At 38.5% G+C, this 25,959-nt stretch overlaps 1 protein-coding gene across 4 annotated transcripts in view; it reads right to left on the reverse strand.

The window, feature by feature from the left end:
• Nucleotides 1–14,958: 14,958 nt before the first annotated feature.
• Nucleotides 14,959–25,959, reverse strand: part of LOC115223193 (casein kinase I) — a 121,080-nt gene continuing 110,079 nt past the window's right edge. For all 4 annotated transcript variants that reach the window (XM_029793645.2, XM_029793644.2, XM_029793643.2 and 1 more), the window contains one exon: nt 14,959–18,227. In XM_029793645.2, the coding sequence (XP_029649505.1) occupies nt 17,992–18,227 (236 nt within the window). In that variant the 3' untranslated portion in view covers nt 14,959–17,991. The remainder of the gene's footprint in view (nt 18,228–25,959) is intronic.

Genomic DNA, 25,959 nt, shown 5'->3' on the forward strand with positions numbered 1-25,959 from the left:
AGGGAACCCGGACAAAGCAACAGGAGGAGGGAAAACATGATGGAGAGGAAAATCAAGCAAATAGAGAGAGGGGGAGAAAGAGAAGAGAGGAAAAGAATGGGGAGGAAGGGGTAAGGGAGGATAGAGATAAGGAGGTGGAAGGGGGATGAAGATAAAAATAGAGAAGAGAGACAAGAGAGAGAGAAAGAAAGAGAACAGACAGAGAGAGAGAGAGATGCATGAAAGAAAGAAAGAAAGAGCTAATGTGTAAAACCTATTAAAATATGGAGGATCTAAACAGAAAAGCAAGGGTTGGGGGGGGGGGTCGAGATGCAAAGTTATAAATAGAACAAGTGAAAAGCGAGTAAATGAATTGCCAAATGTTATCTATGGAAGATCAAAGGGAAAATAAAGTAATAATTACATCAGTGTTTAGTATGGAATGTTCTGCTGGTTGAATTGGTAATCGATATTTGATTGATCGATATCTTATAGGTTAATAAATAATATAGCTGTAGCAATTGGGTGTGGTGGTCACGGTGGAGATGGTGGACAACTAGAAATATTAGAGTGTTGGATAAAATATTCATGCTCCTTTAAATTCTGAGTTCAAATCCTACCAAATGCAAAGGTTGTTATTCATCCCTCAAAGGGAGACAAAATAAAGCATCAGTCGAATCCTGAAGTCGATTTACATTCCTTTCAAGCATTTTAGGTATGAACGTAATTATAATATAGATGACTTATAGGTTGCATGGTTGGATGGTTGGCTGGTCGTTTTGGATGGTTGATTGGTTGGTTGGTTGGTCAGATGGTTGTTTAGTTGAATAGGCATGGCCATGTGGGGAAAAGTTTGCTTTCCAGCCACTTGATTCGGGGTTCCATCTCACAGCATGGCAAGTGTCTCCTACTATAGCCGCAGGCTGATTAAAGTCTTGTAAGTGAATATAGCAGATGGAAAATGAGAGAAGCCCATCAGATATATATTGGACCATCCCATAAATAAGTTTTTTATGCTTCTTTTATTTTTCAAAATTAAGATAAATTTCTTTCTTAATCTAAAATATACTCTCCCTCATTTTCTTCAATGCTCTTCCATCTCTCTGGCAGACTTGCAAGACTTCCTTGCCAAAATTCACTTCTCCTTGATGAAAAATACTCCTCCAGTACTGTTCTGACCTCGTCTACAGAATTCATATTTTTTCCATCCAAATGATTTTGGAGACTGCACAATAAATGGTAATCAGATGGGGCAATGTCTGGTGAATATGGTGGGTGGGGCATCGTTTCTCATTCAAATTGCTCCAACCTTTGGAATGTTATCCTCGCTGTATGTTGCCAAGCATTATCCTGATGGAAGAACACCTTTCGTCTTGGAACCAAAGATGGTCGTTTTTCTTCTGGCGCTGACTTCAGCCGCTCAAGCTGCTCACCTTTGTCATTGTTTGGTTTGGGTTTAAAAGTTCAAAGTGGACCAAACCTTTCGTAGCCCACCAAACAGATTAACAACACCTCCAGCTTGGGGTGCTGGTGCTTCTCCTTTCCCTACTACCCACTGTCTTCGGTACTTGACATTTTTATAGAAAACCCATTTCTCATCCCCAGTCATTATTCAGTTCAAAAAAGGTTCATTTGTGAGACATGGCAGCAAAGAAGAGCACACATTCAGTCTTTGTGCCTGATTAGACTTGGAAAGTTTGTGAGGAACCCATTAACCCAGTTTTCTGACTTTTCCAATGGCACGCAAGTGTCAATGAATGGTTGAATGACCAAATCCAAGCTTCTCTACTAGTTCCACAACAGTTACAGTGGGATTTTGTTCCACCAGGGTTTGCAGGACATCTTTGTCAAGTTCTACGGATCATCTAGGATGAGACTCAACTTTTGGCTGTAATTTTTGGCTTGGAATTTCTGGAACCACCGTTTACACTGACTTATGCTCATTATTCGATCCCCATAGACTGCATTCATAGTCCTCGCACTGTGTTGTTGCCTTTATTGAACTCAAAGCAAAATATGCCGAATATGCTCCTTTGTCACTTCCATTATAGATTTGGAAAAAATAGTTGTTAAAATCGAACTGCACTCTTCAGAACTTGCACTAAGAATAAGAACAAGGTAAAATTACTGCCTGCTTTTATAGCAAGTTGATGCAGGTAGTTTATCCCATCCCCCTCTGTCTTTTAGTTCATGCAATTGAAAAAAACTGCATTATTTATGGGATGACACAATGTGTGTGTGTGTGTTCATATGTATATATATATGCATGTGTGTATGTTATTCTCTCTCTCTCTCCATTTATCAATGAGTGTCATTATAATGCAAGCAGTGTTCTTCATTTTCAGTAGAAAATCTGCCTCGGCAGATCTTGTCCAACTCATGCAAGCATGGAAAAGCAGAAATTTAAAATGATGATGATGATGGTTGTTGTCATTGCTGTTGTTGTTGCTGTGGTGGTGATGAATAATGACAACCATGGCAATGATGATGCTGATGATGGTGGCGGTGGAGGTGATGATATATCTAACAATTCATTTTATTTTGGATCTAGTTTCACAGGAAACTGAGAAAGTGTGGAAGGGACCAGCATAAAGGGAGACAGACAGACAGACAGACAGACAGGCAGAGAGGAGTTAGAGGAGGAAAGGGGACGGAGAAATAGATGGGGAGAGAGACTGGCTTAGGAAGTATGATTAACATTACTGATCCAGATCACAGCAGTTATTGAGTTGTTAAATGACCAAACTGCTGTTCATTGTTTGAATGGTGAGCAAAGCCTAGGCTTCGAGGAGACACTAAACATATAAATATACAAAACAACTTGATCATATTTTTAGGAACCAACCAATCACCTGCATTCTGCCATGTCTGGAAAGGAAACTTTTTATATTCTTTTTATTTTTGCAATCAGATTTTTATTGTATGCATTGTACATACATGTGTGTGCATGTATGTGTGTGTGTGTGTGTGTGTGTGCATGTGTGATCTCCATGTTTGTATGTATAGATGTGTGTATGCATGTATGTAAATATTGTATAATCTGTTCATGTATGTATAGGATGTATAGGTACGGGCATATTGGTATTGGTATGCCAGCATCGTCATCATCATCAATAAGACACAACCACCACCATCCCACCACCACTACCCATCACCGCCATCCCCCATTCAGCCATTTCCACTAACATCAACACCACCATCCCCCATGTCCACCATCAGCACCCTCCCACTAGTTCCACCCTTACATTACAATCATCATCATCCTTATCATCGTCATAGTCATTGTCGTCATCCTCCTCATCATACCTTTGTTTCCCCAATGCCAGCATGAGCTAAAAATACCTCACATCTTTCTTCATCTGACACACTCAGCAACAGAGAAAACGTCTACGCTTTGTGGTTCTATTTACTGTACTATATTCTTTCTTTTGGTAGGTACTTTTATAAGTGGGTGCCCTTTTATAACAAGATCTCCGTACATTTTATTGTGCAACTGTCACCAAAGTGGCAGGATTAAGGAGATGCACCCCATTCTCTGCCATAAATCAGTTTATATTTGAAATTACTTTTCTCCCCAGATGGCTCACCTGCACGAGGCTTTCAGCGTTCATAGCTCTTCTCTTCATTCTTTCATCTATCTATCTACCTATCTTTCTGTCTGTCTATCTATACACACACACGCACATATATATATATATATATGTATGTATGTACATACTATCCGAAGTGTATTATACATCCATTACAGCTGATCTTACCAATTGATTTTAATGTTAGGGATTCAACAGTGTGTTATGTAACAATCCGATTATGTAACCTTGCACTCATCAGAGGTAGCCAATATGGAATGAAAATATATATATATATATGCACTAGGTGCAGGAGTGGCTGTGTGCTAAGTAGATTGCTTACCAACCGCATGGTTCTGGGTTCAGTCCTACTGCATGGTACCTTGGGCAAGTGTCTTCTACTATAGCCTCGGGCCAACCAAAGCCTTGTGAGTGGATTTGGTAGACGGAAAGTGAAAGAAGCCCATCGTATATATGTATATGTATATATGTGTGTGTTTGACACCCCCCCCCCCACAACATCGCTGGACAACTGATGCTTGTGTGTTTATGTCCCTGTAACTTAGCAGTTTCACAAAAGCGACCGATAAAATAAGTACTAGGCTTACAAAGAATAAGTGCTGGTATGTCTGCATGTGTTTTGTATGAATGCACACACATGTGTGTGTGTGTGTGTGTGTGCACATGCATCCACACATCTCTGTGAGTCTTCTTTTCTTTTCCCTTCTGGCGTCAGTGCATATATTTGCATACTTTTTCTACCTTTGGACAGAATTTTCCACAGGCATCAACACAGGCTTTCTCACTCACAGATGTTCTGAAAATGAAAGTTTCCCAAATAAAGTGCCCTTTATATCCAGGGACTCAACTAAGAGGGGTCCACCACATCTTAAAGAAGAAACATGATGAAGTTCATTATACAACTTCGTTTTTCTCTGATTTATCTCTTTCTTCCTATTAACACTCGATATTCGTGTGAGAGAGAGTGAGTGTGTGTGTCTGTGCATGTGTGTGTGTGAGGAAGAGAAAGAGAGGGGTGTGTGTGGGGGGGGGAGAGCGAGAGTGTGTGTCTGTCTGCCTGTGTCTGTGAGGAAAGAAAGAGAGGGGTGTGTGTGTGTGCATGTATCTGTGAGAGAGAGAGAGAGAGTGTGTGTGTGTGTGTGAGAGAGAGAGTGTATGTCTGTCTGTGTGTGTGTGTGTGGGAACAGTTTGATGCAAAGGAAATTGAATGGATTATTTCCCTTGGATGTTGAATGAAAATATATATGTTTACATATGGACCTTGTAGGGGCCCTGGCCATCCAATTATAGATTTTTATTAAACTTCAGTGTGCCTAGTAACAAACTGGATGTTACTTTAACATGTTTGCAAAGTTTCACAAAAATTTGTTAACATGTGTAGACGGCAACTTGACACTGACAGCTCGCGTTCATATACTCTTTTACTTGTTTCAATCATTTGACTGCGGCCATGTTGGAGCACTGCCTTTAGTCAAGCAAATCGACACCAGGACTTATTCTTTGTAAGCCTAGTACTTATTCTATTGGTCTCTTTTGCCGAACCGCTAAGTTACGGGGACGTAAACACACCACCATCAGTTGTCAAGCAATGTTGGGGGACAAACATATACACACACATACATATATACGACGGGCTTCTCTTTCAGTTTCTGTCTACCAAATCCACTCACAAGTCTTTGGTCGGCATGAGGCTATAGTAGAAGACACTAGCCCAAAATGCGACGCAGTGGGAATGAACCTGGAACCATGTGGTTGGTAAGCAAGCTATTTACCACACAGCCACTCCTACAATCTGCATATCTCTGTCTCTCTCTCATATATATATATACACCTATGCATATATATATATACCTCTATATATATACACACACACATACCCATATATATATAGAGAGAGAGAGAGACTGAGAAAAAAGAGATAAATAAAGATACGTGTATGAACATATATATACATACACAGTTACATAATATTACCAGTATATACTGATACCTAGACAGCTGTAATATGTACTATATCTAGTAATATCAAGTAGCATGTTCTCTGGACCTTGTACTGCGAAATAGGGATGGTAGTGGCTCATCAGAGAAATAAGCCCTGAGAAGTGGAGTGGCTACTACATCAGGGCGCGGCTGAGTACCGCACGTTTTGAGATATATGGTCCATCACCCCTCTCCCCCATTTCTCTTCTTTTTTTTCAGCCTTTTAAAGTAAATAAACTCTGAAAATATCTTTATACATCTATGGTCGTTCTTCAGTCTCTCTATTTTGACATTTGCTCAAACTTATCCCTTCTTCTAACCAACTCACCTCATTCTGGAGTACCTTCTCTGATTAGAAGTTGCATTTTAAGAATTAAATCCAAGTGCTTAGTGCCTAACTATTCCTGCTAGCATTCTCATACACACTATATGCATACATTTATCTATAGTCATATAAGTACATACATTCACATCTATATATATCACATATACATACTTGACACCTCTGTCGAGTACAGATCAGAATGAAGGCCGCTCACCTAATGAGGAGCAACTACCTTTAAAGTAGACTAGCAAGTGTCTTGTTGCAGCAAGACAGACATCACAGGGCTGTGTCCTCTTCAATCCAGACAACAGACTATTGTTGTGAAAGCCGTGGGTGCCTGTGTGCCTTCAGCTCTGGACTGTCGAGTCACATGCACTCTCATCACTGAGAACACAGACTTTCTCATTGTCAGACACAAATGCACTACCAACTTATACATATATAAAACTAGCAGTATCGCCCAGCATTGCTCAGGTCTGTTTCAACCCCTTAGAATTGGAATTTTTGAAAAGTAAAAATTTTGCATTATGTAGTTTGTTATTCTTTTTAAGCGAACATTTTTCTGGTTGAAATACACCAAAAATTGGCAACACAGCAGTAAAAAAAATCGTAAAAAATAGGGATTTTCATAGGGAAAAAAGCACCTTTTTGATGTAAATAATTTTTGGTGTTAACATGATCTGATTTGAATTTTTTCTTCTACGGAATGAAGAGCAAGCCTTCTTCTATCATACTCTCAATTTTGGTCAACTTGCACCCCAGGGTCTCGGAGGAGACAGTGTTAGTTAAAGGCTACCGACACCTGCCACACACACACACACACAGACAACTTCAGCTTTATATATATAGATTAGAAAGGGATTTCTCCAAATGTGTAGACATGCACATTTGTACATTGTTTACTATTCATGTTCCAAATGTCAAATGAAGTTCAAGGCAGATTTTCTTTAGCTGAATGCCTTTCCTTATGTCAATCCTCACTTTCTTCCAAGCAAAGTACTATCTCCCCATAGACAGACATGTATTTGCAGAATACGGAAAATAGCTTGTATGACAATGACAAATATACATAAATACATCCCCGGAGCATGCTCCCACAAAAATGTTATATTCTTTGACACCTGGTAACTCATTTTCATTGTTTTTTTAGCTTTAACCCATTACAAATAAGTGGAGGGAGCCATGCTAAGCGTTAAACAAAGGAAACATCCTAAAATGCTGCTGGAAATTTGAAAACTCAGTCAATGTGAAAAGTCTGAGGAGTTTCAAACAGATCCATCCATGTGACTTACCGTTACTTACACAAGAGATAAGTTTGAAGCAGCTGAAATTGTTCAGAATGTCCACAAGAAATGTTCTGGGAGACCATGGGGCATCATTGAGCTTCAGAAACAAGAAAATCTGTGGGGAGCCTAGAAATTTCAAATGAAAACATCCCTCACACTTTCATGTCCTGTTATTGGAAATATCCTGTTAATTTATGAAGAGTTACAATATGGGGTGGCTTATCAACAGAAGGATTAAGTGTAGAATTCTTTTATTGATGGTATTCTGACTGGCACCATTTACTGGAACTTACTACAACAATCTGTCACGCCAAGCATCCATGTGGACTTTGAAGATGTGGAGTTTATTTCCAGCGATATAGGGCACCCTTACACTACCGTAGTAATGTAAGGGTTTACTTTGATGAGATTTGGCTAAACCGGTGGGTCTGACAAAAAATTTAGGTGGAATACCCTCTGCCTTCACCAGACCTTACACCATTAGACCTTTTTTTTTTTATAACAGGGTTACTTAAAACAAAGTATACAGTACAAAACCAGCAACAGTCACTGAATCGAGAGCAGAAATGCTGCAGGTTTCTTGGTGTTTGCGATTCCATTGCTTGGACAAGAAGAATCAGCAGTTTGAAAACAAGCATTCATATAAAACTTCAATGTATAGGCGCAAGAGTGGCTGTGTGGTAAGTAGCTTGTTTACCAACCACACGGTTCTGGGTTCTGTCCCACTGCGTGGCACCTTGGGCAAGTGTCTTCTACTATAGCCTCGGGCCGACCAAAGCCCTGTGAGTGGATTTGGTAGACGGAAACTGAAAGAAGCCCTTTGTATATATGTGTGTGTGTGTGTGTATATATATATATGTATGTGTATCTGTGTTTGTACCTCCAACATCGTTTGACAACTGATGCTGGTGTGTTTATGTCCCCGTAACTTAGCGGTTCGGCAAAAAGAGACCGATAGAATAAGTACTAGGCTTACAAAGAATAAGTTCTGGGGGTTGATTTGCTCAACTAAAGGCAGTGCTCCAGCATGGCCACAGTCACATGACTTAAGTCAAAGAGTATGTATGCATTTTTATGAGACACCCTGATTATATAAACACATTTTATACAAACACACCAATGAATTTTCGCATTATATCCTCTTCCTCTATTCTGAATAACCTGTTAAACCTTGCCCTTTTCCCCTTGAAGGTACTTGATCCAAATGGTTTGCAGGAATGAGGAAATTTCTAATCCATTCAACAGTATCTGCTTGATTAAAATCAATTCGTCACGTACAAGAGCCCTCTCCAAGCTAGCAAGTCTTCACACAAACCGTGTTTCTTAGCACTAACAAACCGTACCCCAACTGTCTTCCTTAGCCTTTCTACCAAGTCCACAACATTTTGGCACAAAGTTAGGACTAGTGAGATTAGTGAAACCCTTGAGCTAAGGGCAGATAAAATGTGTGTAGTGTGCTAAAGGCATAATAGAGGGCAACCTCAGCTAGATTCCACATGGGCAAAGTACACAAGTACAAATTCTTTTGGGTAGACAGTTGTGATGGTGTGGGAGGCGTAGGCGTATTTTTGTTAGAAAACTAAGTACCTGAGGTAGTCAGAGTGTGAGATAGGGTAGTTAAGGTTAGTATTATATAAATTAACAGTTACACTTACTTCTGCCTATGCTTAGTCTGGGCTGGCAGAGGAACAGAAAGACCAATTTTAGGAGACTCTTTTACAGATTACCTTGTTGACGAATGGCAGTGATTTCATTATTAAAGTTGGTAACTTCAATGGACATGAATTCCAGAGAGTGCATCAAGGTTATAGCTTTGGCACTGGAAATGAGGGAACAAAGCTGCCAGAGTTCTGTGATGCAAATGATTTGATTGTCTACAAGACAAACTTCAGGAAACCAGCCAGCCATCTGATCCCCTATCAATTTAGGGGACATACAAGCCTGGTTTATTATACTCTTACCAGAAATCAGGACAGACATGCTTGTAAATGCAAGTTTTTTCTCAGGTGAAAAATGTACAACTGTACATAGGATAGTGACTTTAGATTCAGAGCAAGAAGGACACAGAGAAACAAACTAGTCTAGCAAAGAAAGATATGGAAGACCAAAGACCCAGCAATCAGTCAGAAAATTCTAGTTAAAGCATCTGCAAAAAAGGGAGGATTTATAGCAGAGAGGATAACTGAAAGTTCCTGTGGAACAATCCACTGAGAGCTAAAGGACTAAATCTGTGACTGGTACAAAATACTGGCCAGTTCAAGGGTGATGTGGTGAGGAAACAGTGAGGTAGACAGAGTATAAAAGTGGAAAGACTGGAAAAAACAGAGGCAGCAGACTTATGTCAGACAAGCCAGAAGAGAAGCTGGGGAAAGATTTAGCAAAGAGAGAAGCAGAAAGTAAGTTTTGCCAATGTTCTTCAGAGTGAGGCTCAGAAGTTTGAGGTGTTCCAGATTGGAAGACAAATGTATCAGAGGAAAATCAAAATGTTGAAAGGAGTCCGGACGCAGATGGGAAGAGAGTAACACTTGCTCTTAGCGATTCTGGAAGTACTACTATGAAAAGTTAGTAAATATGTTGCCAACAGAGGGAGCAGCTATCCTTGTTGATAGCAGTATGATAGATAAGACAACCAGGAAAGCCTCCAGTCCACCAGGAACCACTGCTAAAATATCCAGTAGAATAGGTTAAGGCCAGCTTTCACCCATGTAATTAATATGGTTAGTCATGGTTTACAGGAAGGAGTCATACACAACGATTGGTAGAGCAGCAGCATTATGGTCAGCCGTTACAAGGATAAAGAAGATGCCTAAGGATTACAAAGGTATCAGATTATTGGAACAGGTGAAGAGAAAGAGTTGTAGCCCAATTAATTAGAAACAGAATTTGGTTAGATGAAACGTTTGGTTTTGTGCCAGAGAGAACTACTGATTCCACCTGCAGGAGAAAAGATTATCTGCCAACATAACATGGTAGTCCTGGTTTAGGACGAATGTTGCTGTAATTTAGCTCCAGGAGACATTGTCTCTAGCTGGCTGTATGATACAATCTGTGTCCTTATATTTTCAAACAAGGGAATCTAGCACTCCTACTCAGCTCAAAACAATTATTCTGGGTTATTTCCCTTCATCAGCCCAGAATAACTGTTTGGCTGATGAAGAGAAATAACCCAGAAATCGTGATACACAGATACTGTTTTGAGCTGAGTGGGGGTGCTAGATTCCCTTGTTTGAAAATATAAAGGACACAGATCGTGTCGTATAGCCAGCTGGATGGAGATGATGTCTCCTCGGGCTAAATTCCAGCAACATCTGTCCTAAACCAAGACTGCCATGTTATGTTGGCAGATAATCTTTACTCCAAAGTTCTGTTGCTGAATATCTCCTCTTGTGAGATTTACAAATAGTAAATTTTCTAACTGCAGCAGAAGTATTTAAAAGTAAGCCATTGTACTCGGCACTCAGTGACATGGTGAAAGCCCTCAATACTCTCTTGCTCCTTTGTTCAGTAGTCTTTGAGGAAGCTAAGAGTAGACAAATAGCATGTGAGATCCATACGTGCCATGAACAGGTGCTGTTAGTAAGGTGAGTCAGCTACATGTACAGCAATGAATTTAGAGTATAGGCAAGAGTTAACCACTAATCAGTTCTCTGTCCTTTTTATATTTATTATAGTCCTTCAGGCCATAACAGAGGGATTTAAGAGGAAATGCATTTGAAACTACTTTATGCCGAAGACTTCATTATTATAGCTGAATCTGTAGTAAAATTAGAAAAGAATCCCAGGTGTGGAAGCAAAAACCCAGGTTTGAAGGAACTTCAAATTAACTTAGCAAAAACCAAAATTCTAGTAAGTAGGAAAACAGGCAAGAGACTCTTCTAGCTCAATATGTAGGAGGCTTAGGCAGGCATTCCATACAGTGTACGCAGTGCAAGCTAAGGACACACGAAGGTTAATGGAGAGAGTAGTGTTTGTATGTGGAACATAAAGGCCAAAAACACTAAGGACACAAAGGAATATTTTCACAAATGCTCTAGACGCTACCTAGTAGTAGTAGTAGTTTCTGTTATCTAGGTGACCTAATTAGCAGTGAATTACGATGTTCTGAAAGCATAATTGCCAGAATAAAAATGAGATGGAAGTTTAGAGAGTGACAACCTCTGTTTTTTTTTCTCGGAGAAAAAGGCAGATTGTATGATGCTTGTGTATGAACAATGCTAGAACATTATAGTGACATACGGGCTCCGAATGCAGAATACATGTGAACACTAGAGCGGAATGAAAGAGGCTCTGTTGGATGAGCAACATATCGGCGTGTATGCATGGCAAAATGAAAATATTTTGAGAGAAAAATCGGATGACATATAAAGTGATGATCATTTAAAGTGGACGGAACTGATGCATGAGGGAGACTCAGGAGGACATGAGATGAAGTAGAGAAAGCTGATTTTAAGATGCTGAACCTCACGCTGACCCCTGCCACACATCTTACCCATTCCTGTCTTGGCAGCAGAATCAGCACATATCATACCCACCCACCCCTTTTTTATGCTACCAGTTACCTCCTCTGTCCCTTGGAGCCATTATCTATTAACATCCATTCTTTCCTCCACATTTTCACAGATCACTCCCTTTCTGTATCTTCAGCCTTCCATATCCCATTCTCATATTTACTATCCTCCCTCCACTATAGCCAGAGAGATGAAGATCAAAAGCACCTCGTCACCACCATCATCTTTTCAGCTACTCCCATAGGGTAGCCATGCATTTCGGCCATAGCAAGACAGTCAACTTTAGCCCCTCAAAACCTAGCAAAAGGATGCTTCCCCCTTCTTAAACACCCCCAACACATTAACCAAGGGGACTTTATCCTTTCCTTCTCATACAAATTACTTGACAACCTCACTACTGCTGCCAGCAACACAAAACAAGCACCCAGTTGTCCACCCTGTAAAGCGGTTGGCATTAGGAAGGGCCTCGTCCAGCTGTAGAAATCATGCCAAAGCAGACACTGGAGCTCAACAGTCCCGGAGCTTGTCAGAACCTGTCAAACCTTCCAACACATGCCACTAGAGAAAACAGGTGTTAAATGATAATAATGCACATACACATGGCTATAAACATGCATAATTATGTGTCATTCTCATTTTGCCTACCTCTGAAGTATATTGTATTCCTATAAACAGGTTTTTGTCCTAGACACAAAACTGCAGTTTCTGGCTTTTCAATGATACAAATACAGGATGTTTGGGCTAAATTTGGTGATTTTTTTAATGTCCCCTATTTTTTCTGGAACAGCTTGGTGTATTTGTGAACAGTTAAGGGCGTTGGAGAGCAAAAAGATTAAAATTGTAATTGAGAAAAAGTTAGCTAACAAGGAGGACCGGAGGACATTTGAATATCAGAGAAGAGTTATCTGTATCCCGACTGCTGCTGCTGCTCAATGCTGTGACCACTGGGGACACAGCAGATGGGGACACGGCAGATGGTCTGACTGCATCCACATCGTTGAGCAGGGCCTTAGGCTCAATTCAGACAGTTGTGTGAAGCTGCTGGAAGATTCTATGGGGAGTGGCAGGATTCAGTTCCTTGCCAAAAAGTGACAAGTGATTACTGGAGACTTTCTACAACTTTGCCAGCAACCAATGTCTGGCTTTCTATGGATTGCGTATGGGGTGTGGGTGAGAAAAGACGCAAGGCCAAGCTGAAGGTGTTTGAATAGCTTTCAAGGAAATGCATGTGCCAGGTTCTGGAGTCATGGAGAAAACTGAAAGTAGCTCCCCTGCCATAATCTGGTAAATATTTTTAAAATACTTTTATTTTTGGCTGGGACATTCATTCTTTTTCCTTTTATGCAAACTCTTAAATTTAGCCTGAACACTATATATGTTATGTAATATATGTATACACATATATATATATATATATATATATAGCTTATATACACACATATACAATGGGCTTCCTCTATTTCCAAATCCTCTCAAAAGCCCAGGGTTATAGTAACAGACACTTGTCAAAGGTAGTACACTGTGCAATCTAATCTGAAGCTATGCTGTTGCAAAGAAAACTTCTTCACCACAAAACAATGCCTGACTGACTTCATTTATATATATATATATTTATATGTGTGAGTGTGAGTGGACAAATGAAAGAGGCACTCAACAGGTTTAGTAGGAGTCACATGTATTATCTAAAATGGAAGAGGCCTCGAAGGGGGGGGGTCTGTCATATATATATATATATTTATACATAGTTTACTCTGATTATCATTTAAGCTACACATAGTACTGCTGTAGCATGTGTGCTGTGTACACTCCTACAACACGGTTGTCTTTACACACGATAAAAGGCAGAATTAAATCTGCCTGCAACTCAGTCGCATGCCTGTATTTCGTTTATTTTTTGTGTTTTTTACTACATAGAGGCCACCAACTGTCTACCCTGAGTAATTACTGACAGCATGTGCCAGATATATATGTACGCACACACACAAAATAGAAACAGTTGGAATAATTTAATGCCCAGTCTGCCAAAGTGCAGGAGCTAGGTAGAATTATTCACTATTAGAATTAATGATATATAGAAAATATTTCAAAGGTAAGGTTTAATCGTATAAATAGACCTGTTTTTTTTTTTCAATTTTGTAAATTCATTCCCTCCTGCCCCCCTATTTGTTAATATGTCCGGCAGCAGACCCTTGTTCAAACTGTATTACTAATTCCTCAGTCACATGTAACATTATATTTGAGTCTGAATATCTGTTATTATTCTCAAACACAACCATTGTCCCTCCTTCTGTTTTCTACTCTATAAATTGCCCATACCTCTAAAAACCAAGTAGATATTGTTGATAAATGATAAATGACAGGGTGGTATTGAGTAGCCATTACAGGGAAAGAAAGTTTTTCAACTCAAGAAAATATCTGAAAAGTGTGAAGGGACACAGCAAAATAGCAAAGTGAATTATTTGAAATAACGATGGAGGATAACGAGTGATGATAATCATTTAGGTTTGTTTGTCAGTGTATGAAGGAAGGGATTCATTAGCAATGCCTAAATGAATTTGAATAAGTAATTGGGAAGAAAAGAAAATTCATATTGGGTGCACCAAAACACTTGTACATTCCCTAAGAAATGGAAATTTTAGCTAAGATTAAAATTTTTATTGAACCATGAAACATCTACAATAGTGACAAATGAGTGAGAGCACCTAATGTTGAAGTTTTTATCTGAAATATAATGTAGAAAATATATTGAAGATCATCAGACCAGAGACAGACTAAGGAAAGTAGCTGGTCTACAAATGTTGTGATAGAAGAGGCAAGTTAGAAATATATAAAGTGTGAGGAACAGCTCTTCATCTACACAAACGAAGACCTAAAAACAGGGCTGCAAGTGGTAAGAGATAGGTTTTAGCTATTTGCTGATATTTAAACATTTGAGGAGAGATAAAGGAAACTTACTTCAATATAACAACAATAATTCTCAATAAAAAAATAAAAAAAAAAAGGACGGCTGTGTCATGCTGGAGCAATAAATGTATGAGGATGATAGTCAAAGTTGGGCAGTGAGAGCTGAAGACAAGTATTTTATAGAGGCTGAACTGTAAACATTCATTCAAATCTGACCAAAAAAGAGATTGAAGTTCCTTCGAACAAAAATCAAATCAAAACAATTTCTATTCATCAAATTAGAAATATTTTAGACTTTGTCATCAAGCATTGGAAAAAAAAAAAAAAAAAATTAAACAAAAAACTTACAAATAAAAAAAATTTAATTTGAATACGTTTTCTTAGTATTTTTTTTTTTTTATTTCCTTGGAAAAAATGTTTGTAGTTTGGATTTGAGTGTATCATGGCTACTTGAACAAAAGATGAAATGTATTTTAATCTGTCCTTGGTACTGGATATTTAGAAAATGTTTCAAAGGAGAATAAGGGAGTTGAAGCCCATATACCATGGGGAGAGTGGGAGGATTAAAGCTAGTTGAATATAAGCAACCACTACAAATATGAGAGAAGGCAAACTAAAATCTGAAAATGCAGCTTCCATTGCTCAAATATAATCAATCATTGACTGAGTTGGTCCTTAAAGCCCTTAAGGGAAAGGAGGAGCCATTTTTAGATAAGTTTCCCAAACGTATGGCAAATTTGGATAAGACTATAAATATTCTTTTTAAATTTTGCAGGCATACATTTTTTTGGAAAGATTTGGGAAACTTTAAACATATATATATATCAATATTGAAATTTTAGACTAAATTACCTTACAACTAAAATTTTATTTTCTATAAATAGAATAAGTAACAGGAATGAGAAATTATAAACTTTTATAACTTGAAAAACTGAAATGAACAAATTCTAAAATAGGAATTTATTTCTTGCCTTGCAGTAAGTTGTCTAGATGCGAATAAAAAAATAAGTTATGAACATTTCTCATACAAATACAACAGAGTGGTCATCTCAACACAGGGAGGAGGAGGAGGAAAGGGGAGGGGGTACTGCACACAGCACACAATGGGGTTGGGGAGCCTGCTTAGTGAGCAAGGCAAACAGACTTTGAAAAAGTTTAGGTGAGCAAAGCGGCAAGAGAACTTTTCAATGTTTGAAGTGTTTATTTTAAGAGGTAAAAGTTTGAGGCAGTTAAACTTTCTGTTAGTGCAGATAGCTTGTTTACTGTCACCAGCACCAGCACCACCACCACCACCACCACCACCATCATTGTTGCTATAGATACTGGCCTGTACTGGAAAGTAGATTAACACACACACACACATCTTCAACTATCAAATCTAAGCAAGCAAACTCTTTAAAACATTTTGGCCAAACAATATTTACAGATAATTAAGGCCATCTCAGATAAGTGTTTGGTTTGTCTATTCTTCTTGCACTCAACATTGTTGGAATTGAGGGTCAAAGAAAAGAGGGGGGAAAAAAACATCAAACAACAAAATAAATAACTTAAAAGATAAGTTGGAAACATTTGGGTTTTACAAAATTTCTGGAGTGTTCATTTCTGAGGTAGGGGGCAAAAATAAAAAAAAAACAAAATAAAAATAAAAAAAATAGTCATCAGACTTGGTCAACTTCAATTTTTACTTTGCCTTTACAAAAAGAGGAGGAACGAAAATGAAAAGATGTGGGAAGGGTTTAATAAAAGACAGTTTTAGAGAGTGACAAAATGAAAAATTATACAAATGTTATACAAATATTTACACCTATGACTGATATCCACCTTTGTTGTTTTAACATTAAAAGGTTGAGGGACAGGGCCTTACAAACACAAGAGTTCATCACATCAAACATGAGACAGCAATTCTCTTATTTAGCAGTTTTAAATAAAAGTGAAAGTGAATGGGGATCATGTGTAGGTGTGTGTATGTTTTGTGTGTGTGTGTGTGTGTGTGTATGACATGTACACTCAAGCGTTTTATTGGAAAAAAAGGTTTATTTTATTGCAATCAATGCACATCAGTATTTTCTTTTAAAACAAAATTGCTGTTTTCCTCTTTTTTTTTTTGAAGAAGGAAACAAGTTTAAGATTCCATGAAATGCAACAAACAATTAAAATCAGGAAAGTGATATAAAGGGGGCGTGGGGACAGATCTACAAAGCCGAAAATGACAGTGGAAGGGTGGGAGAATGGGTTAAGGGCTGGGGGTGGTAACTTGGAAATTTTTCTCTAATACATAAAACACCGAGATGGCTAACTGGCTATCTCTGGTGATACAATGCTGAAAAGACTCCAAACACAAGCAAATAACATATCTAAGTTATTAAACAATTTTTTTCTTTTTTTTTTTTCTTTGGAACATGGTATTAAACAGAAGAGACAGCTTCTCTTAAGAATGGCTTTGAAGCTTGTTTTGGAATGGACCATACAGTAGAAGAAAGAAAAAAATTTTGAAAAAAAAAGGCAAAGTATATTTAACTATAAAATATCTTGCTTGGGAAAAACAATAGCTTATATATACAAAATGATGAACGTGTCAAATGTAAGGGACTTAGCAATATGAGGTTTTGGTTTTATTTTGCACATTACTACTTGTCGTCTTCAATTGGTTTCTGGGGAATAATAATTCCAAAAATGTCCAAAACATAATGTGGCACCTACTGTTTGCATTTGTTGCTCCTAGAAAACTTTAAATCCTAGAGAACGGCAGAAGAAAGTTCAATTGCAGCAGTAATACAAGAAACAGTCAGGGCGCCAACTTGAACAGAATGAACAAGGGTACCACAATTCCTAAAGTTCTGTCTGTGGGTTTCGATGCAGAACAAGCATTTCGTAACTCTTCTTAGCACTGTAGTAGTAGTAGTAGTAATCACCACCCACACCAATTCATTTTTCCCTAAATCTAACTGTGCCTAAAACCTAGAACCCAATTAGCTGCTAAGATGATTAATTCAGCTAAAAGAAAAACAGAAAGACCCCTAGAAATGAAAGAAAGGTTGCAAAGTGGTTGTGATAGGTAGGCGTACAGTGCACATCTGACATTAAGACAAGCAGTCATGTGTGCGTGTGTGGTGTGTGTGTGTGTATAAAATTGATCTGGCAGCTTCAGTGGAGCTATTATGGCTGTCTTATAACAACGACCACCGTTCAATATCGTGGTGGTGTGGTGGTGGTGGTGGTGGTGGTAGTAGTAATAATAGTGATGTGTGACAAGTGGTCTGCAGAGACAAGTGGCAACAAATGCTCAGTCACATACACACAAACATACACACACACATACGTACACACAGACACACACACATACGTACACACACTTCTGACCAGCAGCTTTTTTTCTCTTAATTTTATTCATTGTAATTTGTTTTTTGTTTTAATTATTTTTATTTGCGCAAGTGTCTCGAAGAAGTTGACCGTCCAGTTGTCTCATCTTTGGAAGCACTGCCTCGTCGAAGTCCTGAATTAATTTGTGCTGATGGTGGAATCATATTTGATTGAACAGGATTATTTGGAACTCTAATTTGATCCTTGTTAACCTCAGTGCTAGTGGGGAGACCCCGATGTAGTCTGCTGCTACTGCGTTTCTCTCGCTCTCGTGTTCCAGGTCGTGTTCCAGACACTGCAAAAAGGAAAAGGAAAGAAGACATGAAAAAGAATCTAAATTTAACAATAATGAGAGGAATTTTTTTTTTTTTTTTTAAATGCTTTAAGTTTCACAAAAACACACAAAACTAGGAACAAGTGATATCTGTTACAGGTACTTGTTACATACAGGATATTCACTGCAGTTTCCCAAATGCTTGAAATTTTGTCATAAATCTGAAGTGACAAACAATGAATGCTCTTCAAAAACGAGAAATCTAACCAAATAATCTATTCTACTGTCAATGTATTATTATTGTAAAATAGTTGAAATGGACCAATTTAAATTGAAACAACCAGTAAGAAATAGTGAGTGCCTATCTATAAGACAGCAGCTCCTTGGTAGAGGCGGGGGGAGAGATTAATTTTTGCTAGAACACGGTTACAAATTGATGGTAGTGCAACAACTGCAAATAGTTTGGGGCAGATTTTGGAATATTTATTCCCCCACCACCATCAAAGACACTGGTTGAAGAGAACATCCTTGGTAGATATTTTATTGATATTGGAAAGAGATGAACAGAATCATCAACCATGGTAGGATTATAAACGAGATTATAAGGCATTTGGTTCAAGACACAACCAATTCTACCAGTTTACTGTTCTTATTTGGTATGTGGAATTTCAAATATCTTGGGAGAGATGAAAATGCCATAAGAATGTGTTGAAGTTGTTGATGAAGACAGGCTTCTATGAACTTCTATACTGACTAAAGGGTGACAAGAAGCTCCTACACCGACCCACCCCTGCAAGCCAACCACCACCACCTCCTCTGCTCACTCATTTAACCTCTTGATATTTAAATCAGCCTCTCACACCTATCTTACAATGTCGTTTTAACAATAAGCAATCACATCACTGACATCTCAAAGCTAGAAGTTAATGCATGATTAATCCAAAGCAAAGGGAATAAATAAGGATTATATTTGAGAGAGTAACCTGAGTGGCGAAGTATTTGGACACCTGACCTTTCATTAACTATACAAGTGCTACCTTCATGTCGTGTGCATCTGGAGAAAGCACTAAGAAACTACAATATCCACCGACCCAACACACCACCATCATAAGCGAAGACACCTTTAATACTTTAATACAACAGAAGCCAATGTCATTGCCTTTTTAATAGGAAACTTTTCCATCTAAATGTCAATTTTGGGTGATTTCAATTCTGACAGTTTTAGTGAGGCAAAAGTTGATAATGATCGAGATACAGTTAATTAGCTGAAGAATTTATTTTAAATCTATAAAATTAAAACAGAGTAGCTTTAATCTTCAACGAGTCCTTGTTTCTTCTCAAGTCTATGCTGTAAATGTATCTGATTCTAGTGAACAATACAACATGAACATGATGATGATAATGCAGTGGTGTGGGGGAGGGGTGCAAGTTTAGCTTTCTTCTCTGTGTCTGAAATAAACTAATCAAAGCTGGTGCCTTGACTTGAAGAGTTTTACCACTGAAGATTATTCTCAGTTGGTTCTTTAGTAACTAACTGAGAAAGAGTAGAGACTACAACTACTACTACTACCTGCAAGGTGTATATTTCACAGTGTGGGCGTAGCTGTGTGATTTACTTCACAATTCCAAAACACCACAGGTAAATGTCTTCTATTGTAGCCTCTGGTTAGCCAATGCCTTGCAAGTGGAATTCGGTCAACAACTATAGAGATGCTCATCGTGTGTGTGTGTGTGTGTGTGTGTTGTGTTTATTGAGCTCTGTCAGTGAAAAGTATGAGTCAAGTTGTACTCTTTTTAAATAGTAAAGTAATTAGGTCATTCAATAAAGGTTGGTCAAATAAGTACAAGACTAAAATGTTACTTACTGAGATTGATCTGACTAAAATACAGTTGAATGATCAAACTACTAAAAGAATCACAGAGAAATCAATTGATAAACCAACAGAAATTACTTTGCACCATCAAAATGTACTCCTGCTCAATAAAACAATATAAAAGTTTATGTAAACAAATATCTTTCGCTCTTGAGTATATCTAAAACAATAGTAACTGAGTTAACCATCTGAAACATTCACACTGAAATCCCCAGCTCTATTTCCTGTGCACTAGAATATAAAAACCTGTAGAAAAATGAAAATTGCAACAACAAAGTTCCCTGCTGAAATCTGCTATAAAATTGCATTTCACACATTGCACTCAACTAAGAAAATATTCTCCAAGATGGTAGGGCTCAGTCCACAGGATGAGTGAGGAGTAAAAGGAGTGAAAATAAAAGATAAAAAGTGAAAATTCCATGTGTAAATTATAAATTTGGGAGCCCCAAAAGGTTCTTGGCTGGATGTGATCAGCAGGTTGTTGATAAATATAACATGCTTACACAAGACGAATGGTGCCTTAGATGACCAGCGCAATTTCAAGAGAAGGAGGAACTAAAAACAAAGGTTGAGGATCATTTTTTCCAGATATGTAACCTCTAGAGTGTGTTACCTGCTTGCTACAAATAGTAGCCAAAATCACTCTCCAGCAGCATAAAAAAAGAGGGACACGTTTAATATTGTTTTGTTGGGTCTGGAGGAAGGAATAGTACCCATGGTCTTCACAGACCCTCTATGACTGATGAGAAGATTGATGCCATTGTTGCTTAAACTGTTTCAAGCCAACTCCTGCAGAGATCAAGGGGCAGTCAAGTTTGATAAGAGGCTTTGCTCAAGTCAAGTGTGACAGCACTGTTTCCACTAAGTTTCTCTAACTTAGTTAGTATTTAAACTGACCATATCTGGCCTAAATATTCTATCAGTTGTATTTCAAAACAGCCAGATCCAGCATCTTACACTTACGCTACAAAGTCATTTTAAAATTAAACAATTATGCCATCGAAATCTTGAAGCTACAAGACAGTGTATGATTAATTCAAAACAATGAAAGTAAGCGTCACATTTGACAGGATAATCTGAATGGTAAAGGGTAAAGGTACCCGGAGAATAGAGTATGTCTTTAATGGATTCGGTTTAATGAAAGATGTTGTGAAGAGAGAGCAATTCAAAGTAATGAAGAATGTTGTTGCTAATGGTTGTCTCCATTAGTTTTGAGATATTAGAAATGAGTAATAGGAAAATAATTGGCAAGATCAGAGCGGATTACTTTTCTTGGGGGAGATGCATGCAGAGGATGTAGGAGTGGGGAGTGCAAACAAAAAATTTGGTTTCTGTACCAGCAGCAGAAGAATGAAACGAGTGGGAGAGACACTACGTGTAATACGACTCCCAGTATGTATATATCATCATCATCACTTAATCTCCACCTTCCATGCTGGCATGAGTTGGACAGTTTGACAGAAGCAAGCCAAAGAACTGCACCAAGCTCCTCTCCGCTTTGGCATAGTTTTTACAGCTGGATGCTTTCCATGTACGAGCACCAAAAAGGTTGCCAAGTAACTTGCAGAACAAAGGTCGTTTGGATGGCAGCTTTGTGCCAGATGAAGAGAAATGATAGAGGGACAGAAACATGTGTCTTGTAAAGAAGATACATTGTTATTCCAGTCAGAGATGAGAGAGAGAGAGAGAGAGAGTGAAAGAAGCAAGGGGGAGAGAGAGAGTGAAAGAAGCAAGGGGGAGAGAGAGAGAGAGAGAGAGAGAGAGAGAGAGAGAGAGAGAGAGAGAGAGAAGAGAGAGAGAGAGAGAGAGAGAGAGAGGAGAGAGAGAGAGAGAGAGAGAGAGAAAGTGATGGTGGCGAAGTGTCAGGGCATGTCCTAAAGGTATGAGGATAAGAATATAAATGGGATGGTAAAGCATTGCTGAGGGTGAAGGAATAGAGAGTTCACATGACTGCAAAGAGGGGATGAGAATGCATGACTGGTGAAACCTGGGTATACAGAAGGGGCAGGGGCAACAGGCTAGCAACTCTACGGGTATGTGCCCTAGAAAGAAATGTCCAAGTCACAGATACATAGTCAACTCTGAACAAAATAAATCTTGAGGCATATATCTACACACACACACTCTCATCCTTTACATGTATCACATACCGAGATAGTTTTCCCTCTTGCACACTAAACCTGACTCCTCGTGTATCCACCTCGTCTCTCGGCTCATGTACTCTCCAACACTTGATACACTCAAAGCTTGCTCATCCCATGAAGAACAGTTGCTTCATTTTCTTTCCAGCTTCCACAATCCTCGCAATCTTCATACAATTTCCCCATCACTAAGAACAAAATTTATTGCTGCCAACAGAAGAAATAACTCTTTGATTTTTCCCCCACCATTCTTATTCTAGCTGCTACACTTGTAGAATACTCACTACCATGAGTTAATGTCACCTGCATAACAAAACGGCAATTAACTACATTTACAGAACCTTCAAACCATTTGAATGAATCTATGCTCATGTGTGCTTTTATTGAGCAAATTGTAAAATATCTACCTATATATATAAATATATTATACATACATACATACATACATACATTCATTGTGTGTGTATGTGAGTATAATGTGACTTAAATATCAGTGAAAGTAGATAGATGTTCTGAAAGCATGGTAGCCAGTGTTGGAACAGACTGAAAAAGACTGAAGGACAAATTGTATGCTTCTGAATAAACGAGTGGTGCATGTTAGTAAGATGTGAGTAGTGAATGCAGAGAATTTCAGAAGATGAGAAAAATAAAGTGAGCTTAATCCACTGGGTGTGCAAAAACAGCTGAGCACAAATTGACTGAATAGAATTGGGTTAGGGTTAGAAACAAGAGGTGTTCATTCGACCCATCTAAGGGGTTAGTAACTCTCGTTTAAGACTAACCCTAACCGGATACAAACATAATCAGAAGCAGTTTTCAAGAGAAAATTATGAGTATTTGATGGATATAGTGGATGATAGCTGTACAAAGCAAGTTAAGATACTTAAAGTGAATGGAATAAGTGGAAAACAGAGACCTCAGAAAATACACAGCAGAGTGGTGACTACCGAACTAAGAATATTGAGTCTCACAAAGGCAACAGCAAAGAGACAATGATAGAAAAGCCAGTTCTTGAGAAGAACCATTCATCTGTGCAAGAACAGCAAAAAAAAACAATCACCGAAATGATGGTAGCAACGGAAGCTGGAATGTATATGTATCCATATTTGTATGTTTGGGAAGAGGGCAGTAAGTGGAAGTAAATGGAAATTTAATAATGGTGATTAGGTAAGAGACACACTTGCTACTTTAAAAGTGTTTTATCAAGATGCCTATGTATGAAGGGTAGCATCAGATCTATACCTTGCCAATACATTGTATTTTCAACGTTTCTATGCAGCCAGCCATCACTGATGCCCCCCCCCCCCCCCCGGCAAATTGTTATTGAAGTCCCTCACTCTCCCTTATAGGCCTCCTTAGACTGAACAGAGACTTCCCAGTTGGGAACCTCAGTTCAACCAGGAGGATCTAGGAATATACCAACAAATAGTGAATGCAGCAACAGCACATGACCCCATAATTTTCTTACTGCCACCCATCAATATCACCATGCAGGACTTGATCTCTCTCTCCTGCCATTACCATCTCTCGTACTCGTCCATCTGTCTTTTGGTCCCCTCCTCTTGGTCCCCTCCTCTTGGTCCCCTCCTCTTGGTCCCCTCCTCTTGGTAACACTGCCCAGAATCAAACATCACAGAGTGTTGAATACATCTGAGGCTGGCTCAGTACAAGGCAGCAACAGCAGTGCTGGTGCCACAATGAAACATATCCAGAACATCTGAAGTGGTTGACAAACAAGCAGAGATAAGAGAGGGTCTAGAAAGTTGTTTCAACTGGACAAGGACACTATTCACTCAAGCATTCGGGCATCCAGTTGTAGAAACCATGCTAAAAATGGAATGCAGATGCAAGATGTGCTCATCCAACCCATCTAAGAGGGTAGTAACTCTCGTTAAAAACCAAGTAGGCTCGTGAGGACCTGTCCAGTCCACATCAGCATGGAAAACACAAGTAAAATAATGATATATACAAATTATATTAATTAAAATGCTGAACATTGTCATCTTATGTCCACACTTCATGTTGGCATGGGTTAGAGGTGTTGTCATAATCAGAGTCAGTTCTTATTTAGAGTCACTGTCCTCATAGAGAGGTCAGAAGTCCATGCCATGTCCTTCTAATTACCAGCCACTTACAGTGTACTAGACACACACAGACACATACACAGGATATACACATTCTTCTACTCTCTCTCCTTTTCCATATGTGTGTGTGTGTGTTTTATATCTTTTCTTTGCTTGCACAAGTTTTTCTGTGTCTAATCTCACTACAAGCCTCTTACAACACCGATATGCAAGGTACCGATATACACACACACACATATATATATATATCATCATTGCTTAACAAATGCCTTCCATGCTGGCATGGGTGGGATGGTTTCACAAGAGCTGGCCAGGCAGAAGCCTGCACCAGACTTCTGTGACTGTTTTGGCAGGATTTTTACTGCTGGATGCCCTTCCTAACACCAACTACTCAGCTATATATATATATATAGGTAAGAGGTACACTTGGGCAAGTGTCTTCTACTATACTCAGACAGGCCAGCCATGCCTTGTCAGTGAAATTTGGTAGATGCAATTTGAATGGAAGCCTATTGTGTGGGATTCCGAGTGACATCACACTGGCAGTATTTAGGGGACAGTAATGCTCATTTACACACATTATATCTTGCAGCCCGACAATTTTAATTTCAGTTGGTGATGACCAGTGGAATAAAAAGTATCACACTTAAAAAAACAAAGACTGGCAATAGGATGGCCATCAAGCCATACAAAACTAACTCAAAATGTCTGGTGGAATTCATGTCAACATACGGAATGCATATGTAAACACACAGATACACATTAATGGTTATTTGTATAGAAACAGAGATTCCAAGCAGGAAAGGAAAATTTTCAATCAATGATTTGATATGAACCCATGGTCAAAATCTTGTGCAGTACAAAACTGAAACATGTAGCTTTGTCATGCTGGAAAGCGTAAACTAAAACCAATGTTACATTCAGAATTAAAATAGGCTGGAATAGCAAATTTAGAAAGACAGAAGAAGATATCACAGAAGTTTCCAAAGTGAGTGAAACGTAGGAAGCACACACATTTCTCAGTGTGTGCCAATTTTCTTTCTACATGCATGCGCACACGTGTATAAATGGCTTATGAGGAAGCAAAGAGGGATGCATGCCCACAAATTTCATTCGAAGCATAGCAACCATCCAAAGTGCCTGTTGTGGAAAAAAGAAATCACCAGAGCAGTATAAATAAGAAAATATGTAATTATTATTTTTGAAGTTGGAGAGGAAGTTAAAAAAATAAAAATGAAAATACTGTTGTTTTGTTTTTTTAACCACTGTTTTGTCGAGTCCAGAAGCCTGCTCTTAAGAGTATCTCAGACTGACTTTAAGCTGAATACAATCTAGTTTTAGTCAACATATTTCACACAGCAATTACATACATGCATACACATGCATATATAACTACATGAAAACACGCAAATATATATATGTATACACACACAGATACATAGTAAACACACACAAATACACGTTTATAATTTATATGTACAAACACCCAGATACATATTAATATATGCAATAAGCCCGTATTATACATATTTCTGCATATCCTTCACAAACTATACACACCTCCACTACCCACCATAATTGCTTATATCATCTAAAGAAATAATACGAGACAAAATATATTCGTGTGGGTATAACTGAGGGAAAACTTTCAGAC

Source organism: Octopus sinensis, linkage group LG22, assembly GCF_006345805.1.
Source record: "Octopus sinensis linkage group LG22, ASM634580v1, whole genome shotgun sequence".
NCBI classification, from domain to species: Eukaryota; Metazoa; Mollusca; class Cephalopoda; order Octopoda; family Octopodidae; genus Octopus; species Octopus sinensis.